The sequence below is a fragment of the Staurois parvus genome, unplaced genomic scaffold, assembly GCF_062004578.1.
Source record: "Staurois parvus isolate SC_StPar_1 unplaced genomic scaffold, SC_StPar_1.0 ptg000586l, whole genome shotgun sequence".
NCBI lineage: Eukaryota > Metazoa > Chordata > Amphibia > Anura > Ranidae > Staurois > Staurois parvus.
This window is the reverse complement of record NW_028318382.1, coordinates 1,852,240-1,865,962: the sequence shown is the minus strand read 5'-3', so window position 1 is coordinate 1,865,962 and position 13,723 is coordinate 1,852,240. Positions and strand designations below refer to the sequence as shown.

General features: G+C 41.0%; 1 protein-coding gene across 3 annotated transcripts in view; it reads left to right on the top strand.

Moving 5' to 3' along the window:
- The window catches only part of OGDH (oxoglutarate dehydrogenase), a 127,261-nt gene that overhangs the window by 76,495 nt on the left and 37,043 nt on the right, over window positions 1–13,723 (top strand). For all 3 annotated transcript variants that reach the window (XM_089692442.1, XM_089692441.1, XM_089692444.1), the window contains 3 exons: window positions 7,248–7,363; window positions 7,475–7,629; window positions 8,140–8,286. In XM_089692442.1, coding sequence (XP_089548568.1) covers window positions 7,248–7,363; window positions 7,475–7,629; window positions 8,140–8,286 — 418 coding nt within the window. The remainder of the gene's footprint in view (window positions 1–7,247; window positions 7,364–7,474; window positions 7,630–8,139; window positions 8,287–13,723) is intronic.

Below are 13,723 nucleotides of genomic sequence, written 5' to 3'. Positions count from 1 at the left end.
GTCCGTTTTTGGTTTTTTTTTTTTCAACACACTGGTTGGACAAAAAAACAAAACAAAAAAAAAAGTCAATATCTGTACAAGCTTAACTAGTACAGATTAAGTGATAAAACACAAAAGATTTGCTGCATGGTCAGTAAGGCAAGCCATAGGTGATTTGATGTCCTTTCTTTCCATCATGGGTGGAAGGAAAGAAAATCTCTGGATTCCCCCATCAACATAATCAGTGTCATAATCCCTCCCTCAGCACTATTGTGTTCTGCCAGTGAGGAGCCTTCTCGGCCAGCAGGACACAATGGAGTTGATTTACTAAAACTGGAGAGTGCAAAATCAGGTGCAGCTCTGCATAGAAACCAATCAGCTTCCAGTTTTAACTGAACAGCTTAATTGAACAAGCTAGAGTTCGAAGCTGATTGCCTACCATGCACAGCTGGACCAGATGTTGCACTCTCCCGTTTCAGAAAATAAATCCCAATGAATACTTCTAGCTTCTATAGCCACATGTAAACACGTGGGAACACATTATATGCTAACTGCACAATTTGTTTTATAGCAAGTTTATTGCGCTGAGGGTTTTTTTTATACATAATACATCAGGCAGGTTTTACCCAAGTCAGTCGATAGATCGACTTGAATACAATCAGCCTGCCTATAGATGTATCGAATCTCAGCTGGTTCGGCAGGTTTGATTCAACTGTGGTCAGCTTAAATCATCAAATGGAGTTCCTTGAGGTGTATGGTATAAAGCTGACCTATACTGTACTTTATGGAACCATATATAAAAGAATGTGTCAGGCATGGTCTAGGAGAGGGGTCTCCAAACTTTCTAAACAAAGGGCTAGTTTACTTTCCTTCAGTACAATGTCCCATCATTTGTTCCCCATTGTTGGTGTCAGTTGGAGGAGTAGTGCCTCCTCATTGGTGTCATTAGAACAAAATGTGCCTGGTTGTTGCTGTCAATAGGAATGATAGTGTCCTATGATGTCAGAGGCAGGAATTATTCCCCCATTGTTGATGTCAGTGAGAGGAAAAATGCCTTAAGGGCCAGATATAGGCAAGCAAAGGGCCACATCTGACCCCCGGGCTGCAGTTTGGAGACCACTGATTTAGAATGTAAATAACCTCACATAACTTGCCAAGTCAACCACAGGCTACATAACAATGGAGCTATGTTAGCATATAAATGCAACTGTGAAGAGGTTCAGCAATCTATCAAAAATATTTAACAAGCTTCAAGCAACCCATAGTCTGTTAGTGCTAAATAAAGATCTTTGTTGTAGTAATGGCTTGCTTCTTTGTTGTAAAACACCTGTTTACAGAGCTGTCTCAGGCTGAAACACATTGCTCCTTTTACATGGGGGGGGGGGGGCCCAGCTCAGAGAGGAGCGGTCAGTGTCTGCTCTGCTTATGCCTATGCAAAGCGGAAACGGACACAGCCCACTCTCCTCTATGGGCGGTCAGGTGTAAACTGACTGTTTATAACCTGACTACCCTCTGATCTGCCCAGAGGAGAATGGATCCCTGATTCCATAAGAGTGGATCGGCTCAGATTGGAGGTAGGCAGGTGTAAACTAGCACAAGTCTATTTACATTTGCTGCTCCATAGAGGTTAAAGGAGGTTCCAAACGGGTCCCCCCGAAAAATGCACAGGCCAACCAGATCGGACCAATCACAAGAAAGGGTCCTAACAGACAAGTTGTGCCTGAAGGCAGGCAGGTACTGCTGTGCTGTCTCTTTAACCCTTTCGCTGCCAGGTCCTTATGTCATACAGACCTGACAGCAAAGTGTTTTACACAAAATCAAATAGCTGCAGCCACCAGGATTGTGTAAAAAAAATGACAGGCAGATTCCTGGTTGTCAGGTGGAACCAGTTAGTTGACTGCACTGCCGCCCGATTGCTTCCACACACTGTGGTAATGGCACTTCTAGACCATGATTGCCCCCCAATCCCCCCCCACCCAGGGTGAAAAAAAAAAAAGTTAAGCAAAAAAATAATTCTTGCACAAGACCTTCTCTGTAACAGTAAACTGATGACCTGTAGGGGCTTTTGAAGCGTTGCCTATAGAAAATATAGAGTACTGAAAATGTTGCCATTTCAACGGCGCACACAAATTTAAGTTTTTACATGTTGGATATCTATTTGCTAGGTGCAACCTCATCTTTTATATTTTACCAAAAAGTTAGGAAATGTATTGTGTTTGTTTGCCTTCACTTTAGGGTGTCTTACTGAAATTTTGCGTTTCTCATACCTTTGCGGTAATGTTATCTAACATACAAAATTGGAACAAGCACTATTTTATTTTCTAGAGTACCTGCTTTCAGAAGATATATAATATCGGGGGTTTTGTGTAATCTTCAGGTCTAATATGATTTTTTAAACGTGTGCAAAAAAGGCTCTGGCAGCTAAAGGGTTAAATAACCTATAGTGCATTGGGAATCATAAATAAAAACATTTTTTTTCAAAAAGTTGCTTTCTTGCAGCTCCAATTCTTCCACTTCTCTGAGTTACTTAGGCTTATATTTGGTATACTGTGCATTTTCAGAACTCATTTCTGTGTTTTACTGAGGGAAGTGGTAGCCTAGGACCTGCTCTGCAATTGTAATAATACAGCTGATCAATGAGGTTCTGATCTTGGATGTCCAAGCCAATAAGCTGCATATGTGGAGAAACTTGACAAGTTATCTCTAAAAAAATAAAAACTTATGTTCATTTCATACAAAGGCTAGGAGGTTTAATTCTACTTTGTAGCCAATATACAGGGAAGACCATGCTAAAAAATGTTGGTTTTTCACAAAGTCCAGTATATAATATCAGAAGTCTTTAAAGACATGCTGGTAGGTTAATTGGCTCCTGTCTAAATTGGCCCTAGTATGTGTATGTATGAATGTGAGTTAGGGACCTTAGATTGTACACCCCTTGAGGGTTAAGGACTGATGTGAATGTACAACAGCACTCTATAAGTACCATAAATAAATAAATAAATCTTTCTTGGGAGGTCTAGGGGCTTCTTATTTACAAGGGATTGTACTCTGTAGATATAGCCAAGGGCACCTTGTGTAAAACAACCAATTGGAAATATACATTTTAGAGCTCGGTGACACAAGTGCAGAGGAGTTATTTGTTTATACTTTTGGAACAGTGCATAGGCAGCCTATGTTAGTCAATGAAGGCGCAGTAGTTGTACGGACATCTGAGTTTTGATAGACCTGCAGGGACAGGTATACAGCTCTGAATTCACACTGCATTCAGGGCCATGCACCTGTCCCTGCTTACCTGTCAAACTCAGATGTCCATACAACTGCTGCACTTTCATTGATGAACATAGGCTGACTGCACGCTGCTCTGAAAGCATTATTAAACAACTCTTGCATACTGTATGGGCCTCTGCACCCATGTGAATTAACCCCAAAATGTGTACACTCAGCATGTTTGTCATTTGCATAGGGACTTGGATTTCTTTGCAACTGTAAAAATCTACTTTGCATTCATTTTATGTAACATGCAAAGTTGTGTTCACGATTTTCTGTACTTCATACTGTAGTAATTGAAAGAGGAGAAATGTTTTGTCAGGTATGGCTGTCTAAGCACTCTTGTAATCAGTGATTAATCAGCTCTCCAGTGCTACTGCAAATTAATTGCTTGAAGTTCATTTAAGCAGAATAATTTGGAGTGTTAAGGGACTGATGAGATGTTCACACATCCCATTGATTAAAATTCTCTGGTGTAAGCAATATTATTGGAAGCGGTCCTACAGAACAAGACATCACTTTGGTGATTAAACCAGCCCTTGGAGCAGCACACCTAAATGCAGTAGGAAATACTTTTCTCTACAGTAGTGGGAACAGTCTTTACTGATAGCCAGAGGCGGACTGACCATTTGGAAACTCGGGCACTGCCCAAGGGCCCGAGGTCAGTAGGGGGCCCCATGAGATGCCCCTGGTACCTTTTTCATAGGCTTTTTTTGAGTTTGGGCAAGGACACAGGGGCCCCATGATCCCCTATTGCCCGGAGGCCCTATGAGTTGTCAGTCCGCCCCTGCTGATAGCAGTGCTCTTTTGATGTCTTTGAAGAAAACACCTCGTCTGGTGTTAATGCAAAGAAACACTAGAGCAGATATATGAAATGGTGGTCAAACATGTGACAATGATCTGACCAGCCATTTCTTTTTTAGGCCATGTTGATTCAGGTGCTATCTGTTCTTCTTTCTCTCCCTTCTAACAGTACCTGTGCATAGAGGCTGTTGTAAGATCTTTCTCCTGTGACAGCTCACTAGCAATCCCTTGATAGCAACTGTGAAAACTTAGATTTGGAAATCAGTCTTCTGTAATTCAAATTCAGTCATTCTGGGACAGTAGGAGCAATCCAGAGACTAACATGTGTTGCAAGGTATAGGCTGCTCACATGCATAACATGTTATACACAAAAGGGGCCTTGTGTACAATGCAAAGCAAAATGTAGTGCAACAAATGGTGAGGGCTGTATTGCACTCAAAAGTGGCAAAGCTTCCGTCAAACTGTCCTGCTGGAAAACCTCCATTTGATCAGCCTCTTCAACTAATGGCTGCAGCGCTGATCAGTGTATTCTGATAGGGGAGGGAGATCCCTACATTCCCATCACTTGTGTGGTTGCAGGCATCTGTAAGTTTGTTGTTTTTTTTTTTTTCATTCAACCCTCTGGTTGAACAAAAATAATTCACTGTATACCCAGCTTTATATAGAAATGGATGGATGAATTGTTCCTGATTCAAAAAAGATATTTGATAATTGCAATCATGTTTGCAGAAAAAAAAAACATCTGAATTCAGTCTATCCATTTCTATGTGAGACTTCATCCCTCTAATTGAAGTAGATCGGTCCCATTTGTTGTAACATATTATGTTCTTAATAAAGTGATATCATTTCTTTCCTGATTAGCTGGAAGTATTTTTTTTTCTGTTGACTGAGGTCAGACAATACAATTAATTATTCCAGTCAATGTGAAAAGAAGGGACGAGGAAAGAGAAAGTAAGTTAAAGTGTATGTAAACCACTGAAATGAAAATGAACAGGGCATAGCCCTCTATATTGTCTACTTGTATCTATCCAAAGCACCTAGTGTGATTTATGTCTGCTCTCTCATTCTTCTGCTATCTGCATGAGTCACTTCTGATGGCCTATGCCAGGGGTAGGCAACCTGAGCGCTCCAGCTGTTGTAGAATTAGAAAATACCACAAGGCATTGCAAGACCGACAGCCCAGACGCATGATGGAATGTGTTGTTTCACCACAGCTGGAGTGCTGAGATTGTCTACCTTTGGTCTATGCAGACACCAGAAAATCTCGGGAGATGGTCCAGCTACCCAATCAGCACACAGGTGATCAACTGCCCCAGCTGTGAGGCTGTGCATGAAGGGGGAAGGGGGGTTGGAAAGTGTCCTTTGTCTCCACTCAGATTTCGGATTACACTCCGCTCCCTGCTCTGTTCTGTACAGTGTGTGACATCAGATCCCCTCCCCCTGTCTCCTGGAAGCTCAGAAATGCTGTGTAAACTCTGTGATTTGAACAGCTGTAGAGAGAGGTCGCAGATAAATAGGTATAACTTATATAGGAGGATTTGTCTAATGTCTGTGTATCACCTGAGACCAGTCTCTTCAGTGGGTATATCTAAGGGTTTCCAAACTCTTTAAGTTGATTTTTACAGCTGGGATTTAGGGATTGCTACAGAGTGGTGATATGAGGGAGGGATCAGTAGGTTTTGGTACTGTTAGATGGGATTGTAGGAGTTGTGTTATAGAGACTTCTATAGAGCTTGCATGTCTTAGGTTAGTGTCTATTGTCAGCCTAAGACTAGGTTCAGATTTATGCAATGTGGAAATTTGCTCAAAACCGTGATTGTTCCCACAATGTACAAATAATGTGCCTGCCTTTCGCAGGTGCACAGCATTGCCATTAATTCTCAATGGTTACCTTGCTAATGTGTGCCAACATGCATGGTAACAAAGTACCATGTGTTTTTGTGTGGCGTGGTTTAAACAAAATTACTCTATGCAGTTTTGTGCCATTTTCACTTGTAAGAAAGCCCATTGAATTGAATTGACTGCTCTAAACTCAACTTGCACTAAAAACTGCGTATTCACTGTCACACCTGCATAGGTGGTAGGTACACAAAACAAAAAGGCTTTCCTCTTCTTATAACTAATTATTATATTACTAAGTAGGAATAAAAAAGCAGTATTACAACTAAAATGTAAAATACATTAGGATGCGGAAATAAGCAAATTTGTACATGTTTAACCTGTAAATCTAAAATGCAAGAAGATACTTGTGGACTAGCATGAAACTAATTTACAGATAAACATACATGCAGTAATTTCTGCAAACTGTGAATTGTGAGCTGATTTGTTTTCACATAGCTTCATTGCTGTGTAGTTATTCCATCTGAGACCATTAAAGCACTTAAAGTTATGATCTTCCATATGTGGGGGCATAGGCTGTAGATTCTAGAAGCCATCCAATACTTTAAATAGGTGTAATATTGCTGTATCTAGAGTCTCAACTGCCTACTTATCTTATGCAATATATCTACACCCTCAAAACCTGAACTCACACAGTAGACATTGAAGTAGACATTCGCAGTAGAAATGGTTCCAGCACATATTAGATGCCAGTGTCAGCATTTTAAGTGCCATGACTTCCCGGCTTCTGAGATTTGTCTAGCCTTGTTCTTCAGAGTCATGTTAACAGTCATATTATAATCTTGAGGTTTTGTGTGTATGAGTGGTACTTTATTTATGATACTGAGTTATTTGTACAGCTGTGATTCCTATTATAATTGATAAATTGTTGTACTGGGGAAGAAAGTATTTTTCAGGTCAATTGTAGACTAATGCCTTTCTTCTATCCCGTTTCACTACCTGCCATTCTGCTTGTATCTCCATCTGCTTCCCATTCTTTTACACTTCTGTACACCAAATCTGCCTTACAAATTCTCATTAATGTTTCATGTGCCATAATTATGTCAATCACTTAATAATAACCCTGCTTCATCTGTACCATGATAACCTTTCCTTGTGATGTGCCCATTTTCTATCTCCTGTTTTGTGCTGGCCATATCGCTGTCCTTCGTTCCTGTCCTGTCATCTTTCTCTCCTTCGTATTGAATATGCCACACCATTGTTAACACCATTGAACCCTCTGCATGACTGGCTGCATTGTGTTGCTCCTCCTGTAACGCTGCCTCCGTCTGTCTGTCTTTGACCGCTGCCCCTCGTAGGGTTTTATGGGCTGGAGGAATCAGACCTTGACAAAGTCTTCCATCTACCAACCACTACTTTTATTGGAGGCAATGAGACAGCACTGCCCCTCCGAGAGATCATCAAAAGACTAGAGGTAAGAAGAGAGACTCATCAAAATGGGTTTATGCACCGGAATATATATACTGCCTTGTCAAACTGCAAATGATATATATTTTTCCTGGCCTGATCTACCTTGTTTCTGCAGACTTCCTATTGTCAGCACATTGGAGTAGAGTTCATGTTTATCAATGATCTAGAACAGTGTCAGTGGATCCGCGAAAAGTTTGAGACACCAGGAATCATGCAGTTCAACAATGAGGAGAAACGTACTATGCTAGCCAGACTAGTTAGATCTACTAGGTATGTTGATTAACTTTAAAGTGGACCATAATCCAAAATGGTGCTCTTTTCTTCCTCCTTGAGTTAGGAAGAGTATGATTGTAATACTGGGGTCCTTAACTGATGTCCAAAAATGTTATGAGTGGTTTCCTCAAACTGGTTGTTGCTCCTTTGCAGAGTTCAAAATTTATGTTGCTGAAATTCAAGGACATGTACTCTTGTATATTATTATCAGTGGAAATGTATGCAGTTTAGCAACAGAATTTATGACCCTGGCGCCACATTTATGGGCACCAGTGACCCTTTGTGAAGGTTTTTTATTTTGGGAGATATCATTCCTGCTTCCTAAATTTGCTCTGAATGGGGGCCGTTCCTAGAACAGGCATTGGATTAGGAGTCGGATTAACCGTTTCAGGACCACCCTAAGTCAATTTTAACAAAACTAAATCTGTTCTTACTTTGTTCTTACCTTTTTTTTCCAGCTAAATATCATCTCTGTGGTCTCTCATAATAACATTGATTTCATTACAGATTTGAAGAGTTCCTTCATCGTAAGTGGTCTTCTGAGAAGCGTTTTGGATTGGAGGGTTGCGAAGTGCTGATTCCTGCCTTAAAGACCATCATTGATAAATCCAGTGAGAATGGTGTTGATTATGTCATCATGGGAATGCCACACAGGTACATGGGAAGGTTTTTTCTGCGTTCTAGATGTTCAACATTGTCTGCATGGGGTAATGCCATCTGTCCTTTCCAAATGTATATAACTAATATTACCATTACAAGTATGACATAACATGAAGTTATTCAAATGTAGTATTGTCTTAATCATACAGTACAGGACACGGGCTGAGTATTCATAGAACCTAAGTTTAGGCTCATACCTATAGATGATTGAACACTGGCAAACTTTTTGAAGACATGCCCGCTGGGTGCCTTCCCTAAACACCTACTGTACTGCGTAAGTCCTTAGTTTTTTGCTAGCATCCTAACGTGATAAACACGTGAAAAAATACTCTTAGCTTAACTGGTTTGCTATTTTATTTTCTGTGATCAACTCTTCACTGTCTTCTAATACCACAATAGAAGCAGTGCAATCTCAGTAAAACCTTGGGAGAAGTACCTAGACCCCACAACCTAGGAACAGCCTGTAATGTTGCTTCACGCTCTGGGTGCTACTTGGGCGCTCACCTTGGCACTTAACTGCAATGCATGTACTCAGCCAAAGGATGCTTTACAGGTACAGGGCTGTGGTCCATCCCTATGGAACCCAGACCCTGAAGATCTTTTTGCCCATCGTGTCCGGTGAAGACTGGACCCTTAATAGGGATCAGCATCATGAACAGATAAGATATGGTCACCCCGTATCTCTGACCATTACTGTAAAAAGACGGGGGCTTGTTGTATTCACTTTACAGTGTACATTTTTCAAACTTGTTACCAAACTCAACCACTGAGAGCTTAATCTCAAGTTGATGGCCAGGTGTTAATATCACATCACTGGTCACACACTTTTCCACTACTTGTGTCCAAAGACTTTATAAGGTGGTGTTAGAGGAGGCTGTGGAAGACTTCTCATCCTCATGCTTCTATACGCCTGAAGTTACAGCTTCACGCAATAAGCTTGCAAATGTGACAATGCTCACTTCTGCTGAGCTCGAAAGCCTTGGCATTATTGTACTTTAAAGTGGTATTAAACCCAAAAACAAAAATGTAATATATTGCAGCTTAACAGTCCTTACATGTGGAGACTGCATTAGTTTTCTTTTTTAATTTTTCTTTTTCTCCCTTTATTTCTCCTGGTGATCCAGTCATTAACACCTTTCCTGCCTTAGAGTGTCTGCATTCTGGAGGAAGTAGTAAAACGGACACCTTTGGACAGCAGCATTGTCTGTCAGACTGGGGAGAGGGTAGTGTTAGACTTGCATATTTAGATAAACTTGACTAACAAATTAAAGCTGAATTCCGCCAACACTGTGGAAAAAAACTGACCATTGTAAGCATCCCTGTCAGTGGTAAATGGTTTGTCTCAACCGACTTAACTGTTACTTTGTCTGGACAGCTTGGTCTGTTAAAAGAAGTTGAAAAATAATAGACTTACTGTCTTTAGCACCAATTGAAAATAAAAGAAAAAAGTCATTAAAAGAACGAAAACAAATGCATCCCCCACATCTTAAAATGTAATTTAATATTTTTTTTTGTCTGTTTAACCATTTGCCAACTGCCTATATCAGATATACTGCTGCAGGGTGGCCATTCTGTGCAAAATCATGTATATACATGTGATTTTGCACTTCCTGATGTAGGGGGTACCACTGGATGAGCACTGGCACCTGTTGATCGATGAGGAGAATGACAGGACACATCGCAGTTCCGCTATAAGCTGTTGATTGCAGCCATTACTAGTATTAATAAAAAAAAAATCAGTATACAGTCATGGCCGAAATTGTTGGCACCCTTGATATTTCTCCAGGAAATCATGTATTTCTCACGAAACGTATTGCATTAACACATGTTTTGCTATACACATGTTTATTCCCTTTGTGTGTATTGGGACAAAACAAAAAAAGGGAGGAAAGAAAGCAAATTCGACATAATGTCACACAAACCTCCAAAAATGGGCTGGACAAAAGTATTGGCACCCTTTCACAACTGCGGATAAATAAGAATGTTACAAGCATGTGATGCTCCTGTAAACTCACCTGGGGCAAGTAACAGGTGTGGGCAATATAGAAATCACACCTGAAAGCAGATAAAAAGGAGAGACGTTCACTTAACCTTTGCATTGTGTGTCTGTCTGTGCCACACTAAGCATGGACAACAGAAAGAGGAGACGAGAACTGTCTGAGGACCTGAGAACCAAAATTGTGGCAAAATATCAACAATCTCAAGGTTACAAGTCCATCTCCAGAGAACTAGATTTGCCTTTGTCCACAGTGCGCAACATTATCAAGAAGTTTGCAACCCATGGCACTGTAGCTAATCTCCCTGGTCGTGGACGGATGAGGAAAATTGATGAAAGATTGCAACGCAGAATAGTCCGGATGGTGGATAAGCAGCCCCAAACATGTTCCAAAGACATTCAAGCTGTCCTGCAGGCTCAGGGAGCATCAGTGTCAGCGCGAACTATCCGTCGACATTTAAATGAAATGAAACGCTATGGCAGGAGACCCAGGAGGACCCCACTGCTGACACAGAGACATAAAAAAGCAAGACTACAGTTTGCCAAAATGTACTTGAGTAAGCCAAAAGCCTTCTGGGAAAACGTCTTGTGGACAGATGAGACCAAGATAGAGCTTTTCGGTAAAGCACATCATTCTACTGTTTACCGAAAACGGAATGAGGCCTACAAAGAACAAAACACAGTACCTACGGTAAAATATGGTGGAGGTTCAATGATGTTTTGGGGTTGTTTTGCTGCCTCTGGCACTGGGTGCCTTGACTGTGTGCAAGGCATCATGAAATCTGAGGATTACCAAAGGATTTTGGGTCGCACTGTAGGGCCCAGTGTCAGAAAGCTGGGTTTGCGTCCAAGATCCTGGGTCTTCCAGCAGGACAATGACCCCAAACATACGTCAAAAAGCACTCAGAAATGGATGGCAAAGAAGCGCTGGAGAGTTCTGAAGTGGCCAGCAATGAGCCCAGATCTAAATCCCATTGAACACCTGTGGAGAGATCTTAAAATTGCTGTTGGGAAAAGGTGTCCTTCCAATAAGAGAGACCTGGAGCTGTTTGCAAAGGAAGAGTGGTCCAAAATTCCGGGTGAGAGGTGTCAGAAGCTTATTGATGGTTATAGGAAGCGACTGATTTCAGTTATGTTTTCCAAAGGGTGTGCAACCAAATATTAAGTTAAGGGTGCCAATACTTTTGTCCAGCCCATTTTTGGGGTTTTGTGTGACATTATGTCATATTTGCTTTTCTGCCTCTGTTTTATATTTGTTCCAATACATACAAAGGGAATAAACATGTGTATAGCAAAACATGTGTTAATGCAATACCTTTTTTGTGTGAAATACTTGATTTTCAGGAAAAATATCAAGGGTGCCAACAATTTCGGCCATGACTGTATATACCATAGTTTGTAGACTATAATTTTTGCGCAAGCCAATTAATATTCACTTTTTTTTCCCTCCAAAATATGCAGCAGAATACATACTGGCCTACATTTATGAAGAAATTTGATCTTTTACTGGATATTTTTTATAGCAAAAAGTAAAAAAATTAGTTTTTTTTTCCATTTTCAAAATTGTCTGTCTTTTTTTTTTTCGTTTATAGCACAAAAAAATAAACCCAAGAGGTGATCATATACCACCAAAAGAAAGCTCTATTTGTGGGGGAAAAAATTACATAAATTTAACTTATGTACAGCATTGCATGAAAACACAATTGTCAGTTAAAGTAACGTGGTGCCGTATAGCAAAAAATGGCCTGGAAAGAAGAGGGGGTAATTTTCCTCTGTCCTGCCATGCCTTTGGATACAAACAGACTTTCTAAATCTAAGCTAACTGAACTGGGGTAATGAACACATTCCTGTATTCCAGGATTGTGTCTTTACTGTGTGGCTTTTGTGTGGCTGCCCTAAAACAAGTTATGAAACAAATTTCAAGAATGGCTCTAATCTATATTTACATGCTAAATTCTTGTGACGCCAAGCTTGGACAGCTGAAGCTGCCTGTAAAAGACAACTCACATGTATGCCCTTTGAAGGGGGATGTGTTTGGTGAGATACCACAGATGTCACAGGAGGGTAGGTTCTGCTTTCACAGTGGAAGATTCCAAACACCTTTCCTCCCCAGGAGCCTCTACCTCTTCCAGATGCAGAGCACCTAATTGCTCTGCCCTGGCTTTAAAGCGGTAGTAAACCACAGATTGAAAAACATTTTAAAAATTCCCTGCAATATAATGTCATAATGTGCTAGTATGCATTTAAGGACTTACCTTAAAACAAAGACCTCCAGCGGCGCACTGTCACCACTGAAGAGGCTTCCATCTTCACCCGGTCTTCCTTCTGGGTCGTGAACTCAGCCGTCTGACTGGCTGAGCCACGGTGATGTCACTCCTGCGCATACACTTGGAAGTCTTGGGGCACGGCACAGTGCTGTAAGGAACGACGCGGGTATGTTGTTCCTTCAGAGCGCATACACCGCCTTTCAAACAGAGTGAACATCTCTAAAACGGTGAATGTTTAGGAGATACTCATTTTCCTTACTGGTAAGCTGTATTATAAGCTTACCGGTAGGTAAAAGCGGGTTTACTTCCACTTTTAATGTCAAAAACTAAATTAAGCCCAGTCCTTTCTTTTAGGGTAAGACTTGGTCCACAAAGGCAGCTAAGTCTTTCCCAAAGCCCTCATCCCAATGAAGGGGCGCCCTCACTCTTAAGAATGGGGGATGTCTGTTACAGTTCTTTCTGAGTCATAAACATCCCAGACCTTTGCGTTCAATCAGTGGTTTCAAAGGGGTATGAAATAGAGTTAAAACCACCTCACCGCTTTCTTCTCTCAACCAAGGACAATCAGATTTGCAGAATGCCCTGAACCATCTCTTTTCCCAGGGAGTAGTTGTGCCTGTACCCTCACAAGACAGGTTCAAAGTTTTCTATTCAAGCCTGTTCACGGTACCAAAGCCCAATGGAGGATTGTTGTACTTTTCCTCAAATCACTCAACAAATACTTTCAAATTCCAAAATTTCATATAGAATCTGCAAGGTCAGGTATTACTGAGACTAGGGGAATACCAGGAATACTTAACATCCGTAAGCGTCTTTGATGTCTATCTACATATTCCCATTTATCCACTACATCCACTCTTTTTGCACTTTGAAGTGCAAGAAAATAATTTCCAGTTTGTCACACCTCGCATTGGCTTATCCTCTGCTCCTGGAGTATTCACAAAGGTCCTCGCACTTCTTGCCCTTAAGAACTGAGGGGATGTAAGTCACAGGTTATCTAAACAATCTTCTCCCGAAGGACTCACCTTTGTTCCAGCTATCTACTTCCACAGGACAATTCAGATGCTCAAGGCTTTCTGTTGGGTGACCAACTTCAAACATCTGCTCTCCAGCCTTCTTTTGGCCTGAAAAGTTTGGGTCTTGTTCTGGACATATTCACCAAATTTAA